Source organism: Myotis yumanensis, unplaced genomic scaffold (assembly GCF_028538775.1).
Source record: "Myotis yumanensis isolate MYYU_CA2020_CCGP unplaced genomic scaffold, mMyoYum1.0.hap1 SCAF_2, whole genome shotgun sequence".
NCBI classification, from domain to species: domain Eukaryota; kingdom Metazoa; phylum Chordata; class Mammalia; order Chiroptera; family Vespertilionidae; genus Myotis; species Myotis yumanensis.
Window position 1 is genome coordinate 48246060 of NW_027223753.1, and position 21230 is coordinate 48267289.

Here is a 21230-nt window from a genome sequence, read left to right on the forward strand (position 1 = left end):
ACTTACAGACACAAGTGCACACATACATCTGCCTTAATGTGAAAAATATCTGAAAATGTGTATGTGTTTTTCAGCATTAATATCACTTTTATGTTTTGCTTTAATGTGTGTGATTTAGCAAAAAACCTCCAGATGACACTATGGCCTTAGCTCCCCTCTTTGGCCCACCATTAGAATCAGCTTTTGATGAACAGAAGACAGAAGGTAGGAAAAATGTATATATCTATAGTTTTTTTTTTTCTTTTCATTAACTTACTTAAAGTAAATATATGTGTTTTGAAGCATATTCTTAATGTATCATCAGATCTCCAGTAGCTGTGTTTGGTAATATAAAATGCTCTTATAAAAATCATTTAAGAACACTATGCCACATATATTAAAAAATATTATTTTTCTAGGATCCATTAGTGAGGGAAATTATATTTAAGGGTTAAGGACAAGACTTAAAACCATAATAGGTAGGCTAAGCTACTGTAACAAAGAGGCACCAAAATATAGTGACTTCAACAAGATAGAATTTTATTTCCCTTTCTCGTTAACAGTCAAATAACATAGGACTGTAGGTTGGCTCTGCTATTCGTCTTTGGGTCTGAGGGTGCTGCTTCAGCTCCCATCATCTCCCAGTCAGAAGAAGGGGAGTAAGGTCGGGAAGGGCCAAAAGACCTCACTGCCAATTCTTGTAAGAGCAAAATCTGGAAGAGACATATATCACTTCTAACCAGAGCCCATGGTAGATCATTTAGTGCCACAGGGCCAGCTAAAACTCTTCAACTATGAAGAAATGGAGAGAATGCTGGAAGACAGCTAGCAGTCAGCCACATCTGAACATTTTTCAATGATTTGGTTAGGAAAATGTATAAGAAGCATCCCTAAATACGCTTTCAGTGATTTGTCTACAACTTAGGTCTCTTACTAACTTATCTGTGATCATCTGTTCTTAAGGACATAATTACGTAGTGACTGAAGGTGGGATTGGATTTGTGTCATTTAAATCTACCTATTAAAATTTCATAACTATATTGAAACCTGATATACAAAATATATCACTCTAATTTTTGGTTTCCTCTACTGAAGATGGTACTAATACCAACCACATGGTGGTATTTTTTTTCACATGGCGGTATTTTGAGGATTAAATATATATAGTAATAGCTATGGGCCTTGTGGTAAGTGATCTATATACATCTTGTATACATTATGTTTATATCCTCCTTCAATCCTTTAAATAAATCCCTGAGATTGCTTTTATGTCTTCACTAAAGGAAGGGAAGCTCATAGGTTAAATGACTTGCCCAAGGTCTACAATAAATATGGAGGCTGCATTCAAATTCATATTCAACTAACTTTCCAGCTTGTGTTTCATAACATAATGAATTACAACCAGTACTTTTATTGCCCCTGGTACATGATAGGTGCTGGGAAGAGCTAGTTATTTACATTGTTACCATAGCAATAAAAAAATCAAAAGGAGAAGACGAAACGAGTAGAAGAAATCTTAGATTTAGTGTCCTTAGATTCAATACCTAATTGCTCTGATATATTTTAGATGTCTACTGGTAAGCACTTATTTATTTTTCTGGTTCTCTTAAGTATTTACCATTTTTTGATCATTTAATTTCTTTCTATGATGCTATGAAAGGTTTATTTAAAGACCCTATAAGATCCTTTAAAGATATAAACCACTGTATAGAACCCAGACATTTTAATTTTTGAAACATACCGGTATTCCTAGCAAACTTTAAATAAACCAACTAAAGCAACTTTCCATGGGATTAATGGCTGGATTTTCAAATGGGTACCAGAAACTGAGCCAGTATATTCAGAATGTCTTCGAGTGATCAACCAGAAAGAAAATGCAGTTTTTACTTAGCTGTATATAAACACACATACACTCTCCTGTACACATACAAAAACACACCCCCCACTCCTGTTTCCATTTTCTGCTTGAAAAGAACGAGGAACAGCATGTTCCTAGATTAATTTGCTAATTCTGAGGCAGGAGGGAAGCAATTTTGTGAAGCTCAACTTTAAATTGAAATGTTAAATTCTAAAATATAGAGGCATTTCTTTTGTAAACTCACCCTGGAAAATTTTTTTTATGTTTCCAGCTCCTTTAGATCAGCCTGAGATATGGGGTTCAGGCCAACCAGTTAATCCAAGCATGGAGTCGCCAAAGTTAACAAGGCCTTTTCCCACTGGAAGTAAGTTATGTGCCTGCTCTGTCTGGAAAAATAAGTGACTCATTTTACTGTCTGTCTGCATAGTGAAATTGGGCAACTTTTAGAAAGTCTACGTAAGCAACATTTGGACTGTATAATATTCAGAAGAGATGTTATTCTAACAGGCTTTAGAGTTAAAGGGGCCAAGGCAGGTTGTCAAGGCAGGAATAACATAAATAAAGTAAAATCAGTAACTTTGGATCATAGTCTCTTCTGACATTCCACAGACTCACTTATTCATTCATTCATTTAGTCATGCATTCAGTGTGCATATGTAAGAGTGAAAAGCAAGTGAGCCAAGAACCTACTTGCTCCAGGCCTGGGCTATCACACAACGCAGAGGTATCGCACAGCACCAGGTCAGGTGTGGTTTCTGATAGTCCTACAGAACAACTGAGGCTGCATAGGATAGAAAGGCTACATTGAGAGGAGAGAATGACAATTGGAGAGCAAGGGAAATGATGCTATATGGTAGAGAGAAGCCGAGACAGGAGATCTGGGCAAATTTATCTCAAAGCAGGGCCATCAGCCCATCTTATTCCGGCATGCCCCTCCCCCACTCCAGGTCCTGAAGATCTTTAGAGCCCTTTGCCTGCAATGGGTTGGGCTTTTGGGGCTGAATGGATTGCTCATTAGGTCAAGCCACCTGTCGGATGGATTTATTGAGTTCTCATTTCAGTGGACTTATCTTAGCAGATGTGCATGGGGAAAGCACTCCTTAAAAATCCTATGGGAGGAAGATTGGATCTTAGAGAAAGGTGTTTGGGCATGGTGAGAGGATGCAGAGGGTATTTTTACACTGTGAGGTTCGCATAGAGACCAATTAATACTTTTTCCAGTTCAGCATCCCCAGGGCTCTGCTTTTTGATGCCTAAAAATAATCATAGGAATTAACCAAGGGATTCCTAATCAACGGCCCAAGAGGCTGTTTGTTGGAAATGTTGCTATAAAGCCATGTGATCCAATCTTTCCGAGAAAATCTATATATATAAAAGCCTAAGCAATTAAACAACCAAACAACCGTTCGACTGGTAGCTATGACGCTCACTGACCACCAGGGGGCAGACGCTCAACGCAGGAGCTGTCCCCCAGTGGTCAGTACGCTCCCATAGTGGGAACACTGTTCAGCTGATCCATGGGTGCCAGAAGCCAGGCTCACGGCTGGCAAGAGCAGCTGCAGCGGCATGAGCCTTTCCAGCCTCAGTGGCAGTGCTACCAAGCAGCAGCAGTGACAGGCATAGCAGGGGCCAGTATGTGTGGGAGTGGCCTGGTGCCCGGCCCAGACTTGGGCTCCTCCCCGGCCACCTGCTGTTTCGCGCACTACTACATCCCTCGGGGGATGTTGGGCCAAAACTGGCAGTCCAACATCCCCTGAGGGGTCCCAGATTGTGAGAGGGCACAAGCCAGGCTGAGGGACCCCACTGGTGCACGAATCCATGCGCTCAGCCTCTTGTTTCCTTTATAAAACAGAAAAAAAAGAAACACTTTTTAATCTTGAACTTTCAAAGATGTATTTTCAAAGTATTAGAACCGCAGTGGAATGAACTCTTTGGATATAACAAATATGGCCAATGACAAGAAAACATTCATTTAAAGAAAGGATAAAAACAGAAGTACTGTTGAAGTAGTAATTCCTAATGTTGCCTACAAAATGACAAGTCTAGTGCAGAAGGATTGGGGCCATAACACAATACCTTTTCTATCTTCAGGGTATTTTTTTCTGTAAGTTTTATCAAGGTAAAGTGTTCATTCTTCTTTGATTCAAATCATTTTGCTTCAAACTTTCAAAAATATACTAAAATTTAAGACATGTAACTTAGAAAAATTTTCCAGACTTAATCCATATAAAGCCACGTGATCCAGTATTTCCAAAGACTGGATATAATATCCTGACTATGTTAAGAACTTCTCACCTGAGTCCCCACCCAAGCTGTTCTCATTTCCTTGGTCTCGCCCTGGATTGTAACTGTTAACATGATGCCTAATGATTAAGTCAGAAATTCCTTGAGGGCAGAGGCTCCTTTTATTCAACCCTATGTACCTAGTTCCTAGTACAGATATAGGAGGTTTGTCATAAAGTAATGAATTATTAAAATGATAATATTATTATGGTTATTATCTGACATTCTTTTGGCAAATTTTTATTATCATAAAGTGGAAGAATCTGAATGGGTCCTGCATCATCCCTTAGCTTTGAATTTTTAAAAATATATTTAGACCATTAATGGCTATTCCATTTCTGAGAGCAAGAATATGAATGAAAGCTTAAATCCTGCTTCGCTACAGAATATTGTGTGACTCAGGGAGAAAGTAATCAATAATGCTTGGCTTCTCATCTCTTGGCAGCACCTCCTCCACTGCCTCCAAAAAATGTACCAGCCACCCCACCCCGAACAGGCTCCCCCCTCACAGTTGGACCAGGTAAGCTTTAGTCTTTCTGTTCCAGGGTGATGTGGCAATCAGAGCAGTATCCCCGGGCCTTGATGTACCCATCATGTGTTGCAAGCTGTAGACTAGACTAACCATAAAAATGTTTGCGTTTAGTTTTACTTCTGTTACAATCTATCACGAATCGGGCTTATTTTAAAGAATCACTCTCAAGTTTCACAAAAAAATTCACTTTCTCAACTAATTTTTCCTCTGTATATTATTGCTGAATGAGGGTTGCATTTACTTGTAAAATGAAAGAAAAAAATCTCAATGTCGAAAGTCATTGTTTAAGTGACATGTCACTTCATTGGATCTCATTTTCATGATATGCAAATTAATAGTCTCAAGACACAACTTTTAATTTTCCAAGAACGGACAACATTTTTGCCAGAATTAAAACTGTTTAGTCTATAAAGACATGAAATGGTTCCCAGAATGTGCAGCATACTGGTAAGCTCGGGCGGTGGGGAATTTTTTTCTTAGTAATCATAAAAGTACCTAGCTTCCCATGGCAAAAAGATGTGCAAAGATGATGAAATAGAATAAGCAAGTGCTGCATGCCTTTAGACAGACAATTTCTAAGGCACCCTTGTTCTTCTATTAAAATCAATGCTATACGTTCAACTTATAATGTACCTAGTCTTACTGGGCTAGGAAGACAAAAGCAGTAATAGTTATTTTATGTGTTTGGGCCTTTAGAATGTGTTCTTTATCACCTTGGGAATGCTATTGCAGCTTCATGCATCATCCTTTGCTATTTATGCAGCCTGTGGGTTTGATAGCTACAGAGTGGGATATTTATCAACAAGAACAAATGCAAAACATAGTCATTTATAAAATTTATATTGACTCAAACCCAACAGGAAGTCATCCAGAGTGTCATCAGGAAAGGCGTTTGCAAGTGCAAAGCATTTTGGCCCCTTGTATCTCCATAAGTATGTTACATATAAATAAATTTACCTGAAATTATAAATATTGTGGGCTATGCAAACTGCTGCCTCATTTATCTGTAGCCTTGGAACCTTGAATGTGAACTCCTTTCAAATGTGAAATATGGAAGCACTAAGCTGGTTGCTTCTGCTCGTGCCTTGCAATTATTTAGGTAACAATGTTTAATTTGAATAGCCTCAGTTTTTAAAAAAGTATACTTCCTCACACTACAATTGTTATCAAATCTTTCCTACCAAGATCTAGGAGGTAGTTTTGAACTTTTTTCTCATATGACTGATAAGAATGAAAAAGAATAGCTGATATTAATATTTATCAAAACATAATTTTCTGTCTTGGGACTTTAGATAGATAGATAGATAGATAGATAGATAGATAGATAGATGATAGATAGATAGATATCACAGTCATGCCTTTGATGTTAACCAATTAGATTTGATGAAAAAAGGAATTGTACAGATGTTTTCATAATTTTCTTCCCTGTGAAATAGGTATATATGTATGTAACAATTCTAATAAGCAGTGACTGTCTTCTCAATAACCTATGTGTGTGTTGTGTGTGGGATGTATATGTGTATAATATACATGTGGAGATAGCCCTTTAAATAATCTTTGTACTGTGTTTCTGGTATATTTAAGGTGGAAGATATACAGCTAATTATGTGCTATTTTTTTTTAACTAACAGATATTATAATTAGTTTCACCAAACATTTTTATTCAGTATGCTAAAGTAGATCATTAATTATGAGGGTGATTTTCAGCTATCTTTTTTTTTTTTTTTTTTTTTTACTGTATTACATGTATTTCAGTAGGCCAGATTTTCACAAGGGATCGCCCTTTTGGCATTTGTAGTCCCCGAACCCGTATTTTCGGTGACTCTAGCACTGCCTCCTCAGAATGATCACGCTCTGCACTCTTGGGAGCAGCCCTTGAGAGCACAGCCTTCTCAGCTCTTTCGATGATGGTAGAAGTAGCTAACGGGGGTCACCCTGCAGAAGGGTAGATAATCACAAAGAAAGATGACGCTCACATTCTGGGGGCAGGGAACTCTCCCCTCCCCTTCAGCTCAATCAAGATACTTTTACATCATGAAATATGCCCAGTGAAGCACCTAGAAAGGCAACCTTCTTACCAGGCTTGGCCTCACCCCTCCCACCCCACCCTCCTGACAAATAATATTAAACTCAATTAAAATTTAAAATCAACTACTTTAACCACAGGAAATGACCAGTCAGCCACAGAGGGCAAAATTGAAAAACTACCATCAATCAATGACCTGGACAGCATTTTTGGCCCAGTGTTGTCCCCCAAGTCTGTTGCTGTTAATGCTGAAGAAAAGTGGGTCCATTTTTCTGATACGTCCCCGGAACGTGTTACTCCAGAGTTGACTCCAAGGGAAAAGGTGGTATCCCCACCAGCTGCATCAGACAACCCAGATGACTCCCCAGTTCTGGGCTCCCCAAGTCCTCCAGGCCCCCCAGGCCCTCCAGGGCCCCCTGGTCCTCCTCGAAATGTACCATCGCCGCTCAATTTAGAAGAAGTCCAGAAGAAAATCGCTGAGCAGAGCTTCATTAAAGATGATTACTTAGAAACAGTCTCATCTCCTAAAGATTTTGGGTTGGGACAGAGAGCAACTCCGCCTCCCCCACCACCACCCACCTACAGAACTGTGGTTTCGTCCCCCGGACCTGGCTCGGGCAGTGGTACAGGGACCACCAGTGGTACGTCTTACTGTTTGAGTGTGCTTCATGTGACTGGGAATGGCCATGGCTGCTGCAGACTGAGCAACACTTTCCTTCCTGGCAGTTGCCTATAGAGCTTCCTTCATCCCTCCTCCGGTTCGGGTGTCCTGTGGCCCCGTGGCATGTCCTAGTCCATCGAATGCTCGCAGTCATAGTGCAAGTCTGTGGATGTGTTCTGCCCAGCCTCCCACCCTGCAATTAGGGAGTGTATGTTTTTAAGCAAAGCTATGATGTCATTGTTTGGAATTCAGGAAAGTTCTAGAAAGACAGATTTCATAGCCAGTAAGTTTTATGTTAAATGTCTGATTTCCTCATCAGATGTCTCCACAACGGCCCTAGTTTTGTTTTGTTTTGTTTTGTTTTCAGCTTTATTGAGGTATAATTGACAAATAAAATTGTAAGCTATTTAAAGTACACAACGTGATGATTCGAGATATATATATATATTAAAAGGATTCCCCAGATCAAGTTAACTAATTTCTTTTTCCCAAGAGCCCTAGTTTTTGTAAGTCAATGTGGGGTGTTTTTTTTTTCTCTTTTTCTCTTTTCTCTTTTTCTTTCTTTCTATGTGAGAGGAGAACCATGTTAGCCCTTCTAATTTATTTCAGAAAAACAAAGTTAGAAAATGAGATTTTAGGGGACAGCAAAAAGAAGATACCTCACTACATCCCCAACCTAATCAAGCTGCCACTAAAGACAAAGTGGTCTCTGGTTTCATTTTGACATGCTCATCAGCCTATCCTGTCAACTCTAAGTGTGGTGACAGGTGATGGGAAAGGCCATCAGAAACATAAGTTTTAGAATAATATATGCAAATGTTGACACTGAATCTGAGTTTTTATTTTTTTCTTATTTGAAGCTTTATTTTGTGATTTCTCACTATGAAAAGATGGGAAAACCTGCCATGCATATCAAAGAAAGATCAATATTTTTCTTAAGCATCTTCTTCCATGTTGTTTATCCCACTGGTGCACACCTTTGCCTGGCAAGACCCTCCCATGCCTGTGGGTTTGGTTTAGGCACCTTCCTGGGGTGCCATGTGCTATTTGTTTTTCATTTGCTTTGAAAGAGGACACCACGTTTAAGTTAGTTAAGACATTTGTCTCTGTTCTAATAGTCCTCATTGCTGCCTCTTCCATTGGAGTACCTTTCAGTGCTTGCTCTGTGTGTGCAAGTTCCTCTGTAAGTGTAAAAAATGAAAACTATTTAATACTCAAATAAGTCTCAAAACAAAATCAGATTTTGTTAAATTTTTTTTGACCATAGGACCTTTGAGAGCCTTTATTTTGCCAATAATAGCAACAGCTATAATTTCTTGTCCTGGCACCATGCTAAGTGCATATTATTTTATACTCACAACAACCCCCTATGGTAGGTACTCTTATTTCCCCCACTGTACAGATGGGAAAACTGAGGCTCAGAGGTATCCAGTAATTTTCCCGTTTCCTCAGCTACAGATGATAGTCTTGGGATTCATACTCAGGTCTATCTAATCCATAACTAGTATTTGTAACTACTGTTGTCTACAGGCACTCTTCTAAGGTTTAGTTACGAAGTATCCCAAACTTGATAACTGACACCCACCTGTACTGCACTGTATCAATAAGATCACCAATATTCTCTCAAAACATACCCCTCAGTGCTCGTCTCTATAATTCTAGAAGATTAGAGCATCCACCTTCATCCTCTGTTGCTTTTTTAGGTCTCTTCTGGGATATAAGCTCCCAACTTCCCTGTAAAGCCTTCAGTTTAGACCAAAACCCAGAGAAGTTGGTCTTCTGTTGTCAAAGAGGGGCACATTTCTGTTGTCTTTCATGGGCTCTCTTTCCTAGGCCAGGCTCTCAGTCTTCTGAAAGGGCTTTTCAAGGAATAGTGCCCTGTCTCCAGGGGCAGGCCACTAAGCTCTTGGCAGGGGGCGGGGGACAGGGAAGCTTTGTTTTTGTTTTTCATCTGTTTCCTCCACCACCTTCCACAGGCTCTGGAAGATGTCTGTGTAATTGAATTGACCACTGGTATAATCAGTGGAGAGAGGAGCTTTGTCTTTCTTTCTGGAACCTATGGGAGTTTTGTTGTTTTTTTAATGTTTAGCTTCCATACCCTTATTTTAATTACTTGAAAATGCTGCCAGTGAAATCTATTGATTCCTAATAATTGAGCTGGAAAAAAAACTATACTTTGCTGGTATTAAAGGATTGAATTTCTAAGTGGAAACTTGAACTGAACCAGTGAAGCTCATGAATAAATGAAACTTTGCACCATTATCTCTTTAATTAAGTCCCAGTTTATTTGCTGCTTAAGGTTTTATTGATGGAATATACACAGACTGGCAGAAATGTGAATTTAGGATTACAACAACAGGATATGGCCTCATGTTTTAAAAAGTAGCGATGCTTTTGACTCCCTGTTCTTTATAACACTTAGGTCTTGCTTTGTTTCATTTAATACCATTATGCTCACTTTAAGAAAATCTCATCCAAAGCAAGGTAACTGTCACCCACCAATTTTAGGCAATTCTCACAAGACAGCTTTGAAAATCAAAAGAGTTACCTGCTGTTGAAAAACAGTTGGAAGTTAAGGATTTACTTCAAGACGTTTAATTTCCTTGTGGCAAAAGTTAAAAATACCTAGCTTGGCCTGAACATGGCTTTACTGGAATGCAAACTCTGATTCTTGGCAAAGGCTCTCTCTTCTGTGTGGTTGTGTGCCAGGGAATGGGGAGGAGAAAGAGTCTCATTGGCCTGCAGCAAATGTGGAGGCCAGGGAAAGAGAGGTGTTAGTAAAGATAAAATGTTCTTCTGTGCAACGTTCTCCAACTTGGGATACTGAAGCAATATTAAAAGATGTTAGACACAGATACATACACATACACATCCATAAGCAAATGAGTTTGGAGTACCTGGGTTTGAATTAATCAAATATATTTCCTAATTACAAGTCTTTTTAGAGCAGCAGTGTTCCATATGGAAGCCACTAGCCACATGTGGCTATTTTAATCTTAATTATAATTAATTAAAATCAAAAATAGTTCTTTAGATGAAGTAGGCACAATTCAAGTGCTCAATGGGCACATGTGACTAGTGTCTATCTAATCGGACAGCACTCATTCTAGAACATTTTCCATCATTGCAGAAAGCTCCATGGGACAGGGCTGTTTTTAGGACTTACAATGTGCTGGTCACTGAAAAAGAAACATAGTTTGTAACCATTCCCACACACATTTAATACTTTCTTCAAATACATGATGGAATTGTGTTCTAAGAAACACAATTGGAAAAGGCTGTTTAGTTTTTTACATGTTTTGAAATGCATGTACTTTATTTTACTTGATTCTTCCCACAGCATTGTGGTGAATTCACCTCATTTTAGAGAAAGGAAACGGAAGCTCAAAAATGGAACTTGGCCATAGTCACAAAGCTAATAAGTAGCAGAGCCAGGATCTGACCCTAGGTCTTTTGGATTCCATTTACCATGTCTTCCCCGGTGCTCCCACTGCCACCCTCACTCACCCACCCACCTAGACACACACACAGAGATGAAAGTTGAAGCTATAATTGTGTTGTTTTCAGGGGTTACCAGAGAAACTATGATGAAACTTCAGGTTGAGAGCAGCAAATGGGTTGAGAATATGTCAAGGTTGCCAACATTTTTGAACTCACAAAACTCAGATAATATACATGTAATTTTTTTAAAGTTAAGCCTTAACTGGAGATGTTGTCTTATTATTTTCCAGCATGGTTCTTGGGAATAAACACTGCTTGAAGGGGAAATGAAAGTATAATTGAAGATCCAAGAATGATAGACATGTATAAATGATAGCCTCTAGCTCTTATAATACTAACAATCGTGTAATCTCACAAAGGCATGGGAAGCCTTAGTTTAGTTGTGAAATACCTCCTCAGGCCCTGAATATCCTCTCCTGATCTTCAGGGTTCTGTCAAATAGGGTTGGGTTCTTAAACACTCCCTCAGTGTCCTCCAGCTTCATAACAAACTAATTAAGTCAATCCAGTGAGGGAATAGAAGTGAGTTAAATAAAGTGTCCATAAAGAAAAACAGTTAATAGCCTCTTCTTTCCTTGCTTTTAGTTCTGTCTTTATCGAAAGACACATCTTTACCATCATCATCATCTATTGCCTTCCATTTTCATAGCATTTTATAGTTTAGCAAACACTTTCATGAGCATTTTCCATTTTGATTGTCGGAACTACCTTATAAGGGAGAAGCATGTCTCATTTTTTTAAAACAGGAAGCTGAGATTCAGAGAGGTCAAGATTCCCTGGTTGATAAGAGACAGGCAGGGCCAACTCGGATAATCTGTCTTTTCATCCAGTTTTTTCAGTATTCTATATGCCTTGATGATAATCCCTTTACATTTTCCCAAGCATTATTGAAAGTAGTCTTTAAAATTTCCCTTCTGGAACATGTAGGAAAAGGGCAAGTAGCTGACCTTTTCTGAGATTGATTCAGAACATTATTTCTTGGAAGTAGACCCATGAATAGACATTTTGAGCCATTCCTGTACATGGTTTTCCAGCAAAATAGAACTCCCCAAAAGCCCCAGGGGACTTCCTGACAAAGCCAGCTGTTTAAAAGCTCATTTCCCATCTCTTTGCTGTCACTTCTGTTTTCTGCAACCATCCTGGGCGTAAATCTATTAACTTGAAAGAAAACCTTGTAGTGAGACTTGTCAAAACATAACCCTTTTTTTGTTGTTCAAGAGAAGATTAGCAAAAAGACTATTAATATTCATATTGAGAGATGTATGTGCAAGCTGCCCATGCAAAAATAGGACCAGGCTAATTTATGCAAGATGTTGAACTCCACAGTTCACCTAAAGCTACAAGACATTGCATTTGAGCTTGAGTTTTGGAGTTAAATAGATTATGTGAGCTGTGTGAGCTTCAGCAAGTTACTGAATATCTCTGAGCTTTACTTTCCATTGAAACAGTAAGAAGACCTTCCTCTAACGCTTACTGTGGAAACAAAAATAAGATAATGGCTAACATAGACTCTGGCCCAATAAAATAAAAAGTAAGAATATAGTAAAAAGGTGGTAGTGATAGAGAGGAGGTGGGTGTAGGGATGGGGATATCAAAATTATTAGTAGGATTTCCCACTACTGAAATTCTACTTAGAATAAACAGCACAGAGAAACACAACATGCTCAAGATTTCAGGTCGTTTAAACAAGAGGAGCAAAGTCAACCCCCAGGGACTCTCCTAAGATGAGAGCAGATGCTGAGAGGATGAGTTTGTTGCTCAACTTCTTTGAGAATCTGAAAATCTGGAGAGGGAGATGCTGGTCTGGGATTCTCCAGGGAGCAAAGTTTTGTGGCTTATTGGAGGGAGGTGGGGAGGGGGATGGGTATTTTCCAGGGGCAGGATTTCTTAGAATTTTCTTGTAATGATTTGACACCTGTACTTCTAACCAAAGTGACAAGACATCTGGAGTAGTTGCGACATTTTTGAACAAGAACTATTTGGAATATTGGTTTGACTTTCTTAAGGGTTTTAGCCAAGCAGTTTACCCACTAATCCCAGACACATGTGTGATGAGAGGCAGACCCCTGAGTCCGAGACCCTGCTGGTGTGCTGATTGGTGTGCATGCCCGCCTCTGTGTGTCGTCTGTGTTTCACATGTTTGTCATTGACAGCCAGAAAAGTAAATCCAAGAGGCTCTTTTAAAAATCATCCCAAAAATCATCGTGGACAAACTCTATGTGGACCAGATTCCTAAGCAGCCTCCTTCAAAACAGAAAATCCTTTCAATTCAATGTGTTTCTGTCAAGCTTCTAAACACAAAATTCTCATGCAACAGCTAGTGTACCTTCCTACATTTTTTCCTTTGCTTACCAACGAGTGTTTGCTTACATTTCTAAAGTTAGCACTCATATCTTGAAGCATTGTAACAGGGTAATTCTCTTACACATGTTTAAATAATGTGGAAAAATCATTCATTTTCCTTCAAGTTCTAACTTTCATTTGCATCTAGGACATAACTAAATGCCGAATACGCAAAAAGCAACAGAATTTATCATACTTTTGGTGGGTATGTGGTCAAAATGAAAGCTACCCTCCACCGATCCAAAAGAGTCTTAAAATACGTATTTTCTGTCACTAAGTAAAAGATTTACCTTTCACTGGGTGTCACATGACAACAAAAGGCAATGAGCTTCAGCTTCTGACATCAACCACAGTTCAACTGAGTGATTTTTTTTTCTGTATTTTAAAAAAAAAAAACACCTGCTACAGTGTTGAATATAGTAATGGCTGAAGTGGAAAAAAAAGTGTCTGGGACTGGCATTGCACTGTGGGAATGGGGAAGGAGAGATTAAGTGATGACAGCACTTTGGCCACCTGTTTCCATCCCCTTTTAACACCAGCTTGTTTTTCAGGTGCATCGTCCCCTGCTCGGCCAGCCACTCCCTTGGTCCCTTGCAGCAGCACCACCCCACCACCACCTCCTCCCCGGCCTCCATCTCGGCCAAAGCTACCTCCAGGAAAACCTGGAGTCGGAGATGTGGTATGTTCCCTTCTGCCCTGGTTTGCTCAGAAACTCATGGTGAGCGTGACAAACAGGAGTGAAAAACCTTCCCACAGGCCATCTCCGCTTCGAGTCCAAGCCTCAGGTCACTTGTACAAATGGCCCTGACAGGTGGCATCTGAAAGGAAGTCGCTGCAGGATGGGTGTACATCTCAACCCTCCTCAAACTCTACCATCTTCAAGGCAGGGTCTACAATGGGAAGAAAAGGAACGCTAGGCCCTCAGTTTTGCTACAGTGGGTTCGATGCAGATCAAGACAGTCGTGCTCAATTGTGCTAAATCTTTAGAAAGGGAGGTGTTTCTTTTCACCATATATGTTTGCTTTTCAAAGACCCCAAGAGAGGGAAAGTCCTAATTTCTGTCTCTAGACTGTAGAGAAGTTAATTGGTGATAGGCACCCTATGTAGCTATAAAGCAGGGGTGTCCCAATGAGTTTATTCTAGAAGTTTCTTACATTGTGTTTTAGGCTAAGGGATGGAACAGATTCTGTGTGAACAATAAAGAGACTTCTAGTGGAGGTGAATTGCTTTGGAATCCATGCACAGGAGCCATAAACTGGTGATGTTCATAATATTTGGCTTAGCTAGCACACTACAGCATTTTGTATTCAAATGTCTTTCCATGTGTTTAAGCTCTCAGATTATATTACCTGCTTAGTCCCTGAGAGCACGTGAGTTCACAGTCCTGAAACACCACTGACCACATCACAAGTCTCAGCTTCTCTAAGTCTCACTTACCTATTGAGTGTAGCACTTTGTGGTTTATGGTTCCTCTAGCTCCATCTACAAGCTCCAGTGTTGATATAATCAATTTCAGTGTAAAAATGGTGTCTCTCGTACTTTTAAAAACCTGGGTTGTTATAGCTGGGACTGGGAGTCATGAAAAATATGGAAGGGAAGTACTACGACCTATTTATCTAATTTTCCATCTCTTTTCTTCTCTCTGCAGCCCAGACCTTTTAGCCCTCCCATCCATTCCTCCAGCCCTCCTCCAATAGCACCCCTAGCGCGGGCTGAAAGCACTTCTTCAATATCGTCCACCAATTCCCTGAGTGCAGCCACCACTCCCACAGTTGGTAAACGTTATCTCCTCTCTTTTAATCCATTGGTGGTTTTGACTGGCTATATTTATGACCTGGAAACCCTGAGGCCTATGTTTCTGGTCAAAATTGTTTTGCTGTGTGTTTTGCTACTATCATCTGACTCTTTACCTTCCCAGCAAAGGAGGCAAAGTGCTTCAACTAGGCATATAAATAAAAGAACATTAACACCTGTGTTATGCAGGAGTTATCTTATGCTATTCCATACAGAACTATTCATAAAAGAAAGGAAGAAATCGTCTCATAAGGTCCTGTCATTTAGGTATTATTTCTTATGATCTAAATTATCTCCTTTGAGGGGGGAATGTTAATTTAAATTCCAACTGTGCACCACCTCAGAAATCACAAAATTTAGAACTTTCATTTTCTTGAAGCTTTCATTTCTACATCAGTTTTGGTTCTTATGTTGACAGATGGTATACACATTGGCATTGTGGAACTTAAGCAAAGTTTTTGACATGTTTTTCTAGTGCTTTTCAGTGATACGTGGTCAATGTTCCCTGAGAAATAAATCATTGCTGGCATTTTTAGTGAATGCCTTTGAGTCTCTTTCCTTATGTTGTGATGAAAGTGAAGAGTTGAGAATGGCTGCTCAGCTGGATGGTTTTCCCAGGTTTAAATGCCTCACATTGCCTGGAGCGTCTTCCCTTTTCCCAAGGCTGGTCTCCCTCTCCAGGTCTTCACCATCGTCTGTAGGCTCCTGCTGCATCTTCTGTTCGCATGGTGTCTCTTACCTGGGGCTTTCCCATTCCATGTTTTCCCATTGTCTTCCTTTATTGTCAGAACTCCCCTCCAAGCCTCCCATTATTATAAGCCAGCTGACCACTCTGCATTGCTTGGGAGAATCATTAACCAAAGCTAAATAAATCCCTGCTACTTACCAAGAGCCCGCTACAAAGTTGCCCGTTGAGTAGTAGCTTGATCAAAGCCTGAAGCTCTTCTGGAAAACCTCCCTACTTTTCCAATGGAATAAGTTAAGGTGTGCCTCTTAGGGGCCCCAAAGAGAAGTTCAACTATATCACATGCTCTATATAGACCAGTCCAAAAGAACCCTTCAAATTTGGTGAAAATATAGCCAGCTGTCCAATTTCATTTGGTGCAGTAACAAGGCAGATATTTACCATTATGGGTATATACAGCCAACTGTATTCTTTATCTGCGTCATTAATTGGGGCACATTGGGGCTTCCTATTTTTATATGCCTATTAGTTCATTTCTTTCTAACTTTTGGTTTGTTTGTTTTTTTCTATAACAGCCCAACCTTATTTTTGAACTCTCATTGTACTCTTGACTGTTACAGCCATTTTCCCCACTCCTGCTCTAGTTTTTTGTTGTTTGCTTGTCTTTCTCAAGATCATTTGTCCCTCCCACTCCATGTGATGTTCCTGGTTGATCAAAGAGGAAAGTGAAAATAAGCTGTCACTCAGAAAACAAACCTCAAGTGACCTCAGATGACTGTCTAACGTGTTCTTTCAACTCACTGAGATTCAGATAAAATTGCACACTCAGGAGATTTGAACTGTGTCTGTGCTTTCTACAATGTGTTTTGATACTCCCTGCTGCCAAAATCTCAAATTCTGGCCAGTGACTTTAGTTCTGAACATGTCTAGTATGCACTCTTTCAAGGTGAACCACAGAGGGGGTCATAAAAAAGCCACCTGAGAGGATAGTCACATTGCTTCATTGCCGAGGAGCACTCTGAGTTAATCTGCTTGGTTTTATTGTTTGTCATTTCATTTTCATCTTCCCACTACATTCCTCACTCTCCTGTTCTTTATTTCCTGCTGCTGTGGGTCATCTGACAGCCACTTCTTATTGAAGTAAATACATGGTCAAATGACTGGCCACCCAGTAGCTTCTTGTGTCTTGGTGATTCTCTCTTTTTGGAGAGGATATGCTTTGGCTGTTCAGAACCAAAGGACTGGCTATTCCTGACTGTCTTGGAATGTCAACCTAATGAAGCCAAATGGCCCAGGGAGATATTATAGCAGCAAAGTCCCGAAGTCTCTCCCACCACCACAATAGTTTTTGACATTTCCTGTCACACTTGAGCCCAGATTGGGGCAAGTGTGCTGAGAACCATTAATCAAAGTTTAATGTAATTTAAGGAATAAAATTTTAGGAGCAGGTTTAATCTTCCTACATGACAGTTCATATAAGAACATGCCCCTATCCGATATTATAAAGCAGTAAATCTGATGTCACACCTGACAATACAGTAAACTCTTTTTGTACTCAGAAAAATATCACAGGACTTTCACTCTATGATTTTGGGAGAAATCTAATATTGTGGGAATATAGAAAATATATAAAGTTATTCTATTATAAGAAATAAACTCCTAGATATTTGCGGTAGAAATAAACAGGGAATTATCTCTAATTGTAAATATCCATTTTTATTTCTGTGGATGATAGTCACTGTTTTTAGATGCTGGCAGAATCTTCATTTCAGACCCCAGTGCAAAAAAACCAGAGTAAAGATAATTTCTCTTCACTGTTAAATGTACTGTTCATTATATTCCTTCACTGTTAATTATGCATTTGTATCTGCCTCTTTAATATCCCAGGAATCTGGAATGAAAGAGAAGTAATCACTTATGGGCAACAAGGAAGCATGCTGATGTTTCCTTAGGTGTGGATGTAGAACTTCGTATGCAGTACTGGGGTGTTAATTATAGCATCTAAAACTTACAATATTTCCTCCAAGCCTTTGTCTCTCCAAAGTGGAGGCCACTTCTGAATTGGATTTCGTTTAAAAATACCTATTTTAATGCCAGTTATCCTGCACAAAAAGAAAAATAGGCATTTGGAGGTGGATATTCTTGATCGCAATTAAAAATTCCCACCTCTAATTTTAGCCTTTTTCTTTTTTCTTCTGCTATTGTTTTGGAAAAGCTTGTTTCCAGTACTGGCTTCCCCATCCTAAATGAAGTTGAGGCTATCTCCATGGTTAGTCCTTAAGGAAATGTTTTCTTTAGTATTTCATTTGAGTGTTGCCCTTATTTAAACCAAGCACAGGGTTATCCAATGACTCCTTTTTTGAGTTCTCTGATTTTTTTAGGATGTTTTATTCTAAGTCCTCAATGTCTACAACCACCATAAAAAAAAGCATCAGCATGCTAATCAACCCTTATGAAATATTATTTTGTAACTTCAGCTCAAAGAACAAATGGCTATTGGAGGCTCCTCATTTTAACAAGATTGTAAAAAGGAAATCAGTTCTTCAAAAGAAAGGAATATCCTCCTTCATTTCCCACTCCTGGGTATGAAAGGCACTGTTTTTACATTCAGTTACTGCGATGTCACTGTTTTTGCTTCCTATTTTCTCTAGTGACTATGGAGTGTGCTCCTCAGTGCCAGTTTCATTTGTCCTGTTCCTCTCCTAGACACTTTACAGGAGTTGCATTAACTTGTTCTAGCCTCCAAGAAAGCCACATGTGTAATAAAAACTGATTAACAGATGATATCCTAGGACCTTAGGAATTGACAAAGAAAGAGTTTCCCTGCCTTACTCCCTAAGTCTAGGAAGCAAGCTCGTAGGATATTTCCCAAGAAACCTTGTTTATGGAATAGTGTTACTACCCTCATTCATTTCCTTATCTTCTCTACATTGTCGGAAGGATTCTTCCTTACTGGTCTTTGTACAAATTTTACTCAATTTTCCATTGAAGTTGTAATAATATCCTTAAGATCTATGGGTATTATTTTTTAATCAGATAGAATAATACTCTAATTGACCTGCATTTGTTAGTTGGTGAGATGGGGAACCATAGGCAAAGATCTGGAACACTTGGAGTCCAGAGCAACTGTTGAGACAAATTTACAGACATTTGGCCGTAATTGCACACTATAGCCAAAGATGGAATTACAGTAATGCTGTTCAAAATGAACAGTCCACAACTACCGAAGACAGGTACAAGGCAAATTGAATTTGGATATTGATGAAGGTGAAATGGGATGCTTCATTCACTGCCCTCAGATTTATACTGTTGCTTTTTTATGGTCTTGTTAAAAGCTTCTCTTTCCCCATGGGGGGAAGTGCATGCTGGGTAATTTTGTTGAGCTGTGACGAGGTTCTGTTGATGGACATATGTCTGGCCACTTGAGAATTGTGTCTGAGTGAAATACACTTGCACAAGTCAATTATTGATGATACTACCTTTAACAACTCCCTAAAAAGGTGGGGGTGTGATTTCTCCTATGGAGCTGAGTTCAGCCAAATTCACATGCTAAAACCTGTCATTTTTTAAATTACAGTTTCTTCTCATAGCATCATCATGAAACAAGCACATCGCTTTTTTGTATCCTAATCATAATCTCAGTGTCCTAGGTTTTGTTTTCTTTTTCCATTAAAATCATTCCTGTGTTTCAGTCAGTAATGTGTGACCTTGATTTCATTTGGGATTTGTATTTGTGTTTTTGTTTTCCATCCCTTTATATTTCTTTGGTCCGTAGTGTCAGAAGATGATGTTTTTTATGACAAACTGCCCTCATTTGAAAGGCGCTGTGAAACCCCGGCAGGTATGGTGCTAGCCAAGTGATGTCTAGATATCTAGACGTTAAAAATCCAAGCCATTATGCCATCTGAATGCTATAAACGTCATGGACATGCTACTCACCTCATGAGTGTCCAGTGCCTCTCAGATGCACCCTGTCTGTTTGTTGTTCATTGTGGAACTCATGCCATTGAATTTGTTAAGTGAACATATTTTAAAAAGCAGCAGGTTGCATGACAGTTTCTCAGCGAACAGGTCTGGAAAAGGTGAGATGCTATTGCTTTGTGAATTTACAAAGGAAGGAATAATTTAACTGCTCAGAATTACATGTCCAGTGACTGCTTTTTAATTTAAAAAAATTATAGCGCACCGTTAGTAATCTTGTTTTCTCTTTGGTACATAGGTAAAGGGTGTTTTGTGTCTGGATGCCTAAGGTGATTCCAGGGAAGGGGATGGAAGATATATGACATCTTCCAGGAGCATTAAATTGATATGCAATGCTGTTGTCATTTAAAACCTAAGCTAAGTTTATGTGACCCATAACTCCAAGTTTATCTTTTTTAAAACATAGAAGGGGATGACATTGAAGATGAAATGGATACAGCAATTGCTGAAAGACAGTTTGCCCAAACTAGTGCAGTTAAAATATGCTGATTCCCCTGCATGGCCAGGAAGACTTCCGCTCCATGCGTACAAGCACCGAATGTCAAGCTATCGACAACACATGCCCATCCCTTTAGGCCTCCATAGCTTTGCTTTGCTTTCTGATTCCTGAACTAAAAAGAAAAGAAAAAAATAAAAACACCCATAGATTGCCAGCCTTCCCTTTTCCCTGCACGCTAATGGCATGCAGTGCCTCCGCCCTCCCCCATAGTGAGATTAATGACCTGCTCTGTAACTCATACTGTGTCCTTCTCTCTCCCTCTCCTTAACCTTTCCCATCCCGCTTCAACTCCTGGCCATACAGAGAATGAACAGCCTTCCCTCGTTTGGTTTGACAGAGGAAAGTTTTATTTGACTTTTGAAGGTAAGTAGTACATAGCATACCAGATTCTAATTTATACGCCCCTCATCCTTTCTTTCCATCTGCATTTCCAAATCCCAGTTCCCTTCAAAAGACCTGAGCTCACTCTCTATATAAAATGCTATGGCTACTTAGAAAATATTAACTACTAAAGAAATATTACATTAATTTGGTTTGTAGGGGAACTTCAATTTATTTATTGAAAAAAAATTAAAGCGGATTTGCAGTTAATATTGGTTACTTAATTAACTGTGTGAAATTGAAAAAACAAAACAAAATAAAACACCTTTCTTGTCCAAGGAACTTAACTCTGTCAACCAGGGCTCCTTCCTAACACTTGCAAATGCGATGCAACAAATATAAGGACATTTTTGGTTGGAATTGGCATTTAATTCTGTTTTAGATAATTAATATTTCAGATACAACATCCACTATTGTAAAATGTAAATATGTATATACTGTATGTCCTATGACAAGAAGCTGCATAGAAGATCAGAAAAATGAAGAGGAAAAAGGGGGAGGTATTTTCTGTAAACAGTTCTGTTGTCTCTGAAAATTGCAACTGGAATGACCGTAGTAAAATGGACAACTATCATTGGACTTGCCATTTTAGGAGATGAAGGAAAATATACATAAATGTGTCAGATGTGTAACCTCTGTGCTGAATAATTTATGTTCTGTATTAAGGATTAGCATTCTTCTGTTTTATGTTTAAGTTCTAAATCGTTT

At 39.2% G+C, this 21230-nt stretch overlaps 1 protein-coding gene across 28 annotated transcripts in view; it reads left to right on the top strand.

The window, feature by feature from the left end:
* The window catches only part of SGIP1 (SH3GL interacting endocytic adaptor 1), a 214681-nt gene that overhangs the window by 146781 nt on the left and 46670 nt on the right, over positions 1-21230 (top strand). For 9 of the 28 annotated variants that reach the window (XM_070405306.1, XM_070405309.1, XM_070405307.1 and 6 more), the window contains 8 exons: positions 119-204; positions 2109-2201; positions 4566-4640; positions 6819-7319; positions 13734-13861; positions 14831-14957; positions 19437-19502; positions 20445-20504. In XM_070405306.1, coding sequence (XP_070261407.1) covers positions 119-204; positions 2109-2201; positions 4566-4640; positions 6819-7319; positions 13734-13861; positions 14831-14957; positions 19437-19502; positions 20445-20504 — 1136 coding nt within the window. The remainder of the gene's footprint in view (positions 1-118; positions 205-2108; positions 2202-4565; positions 4641-6818; positions 7320-13733; positions 13862-14830; positions 14958-19436; positions 19503-20444; positions 20505-21230) is intronic. The other 19 variants (XM_070405318.1, XM_070405320.1, XM_070405332.1 and 16 more) reach the window with 7 other exon arrangements.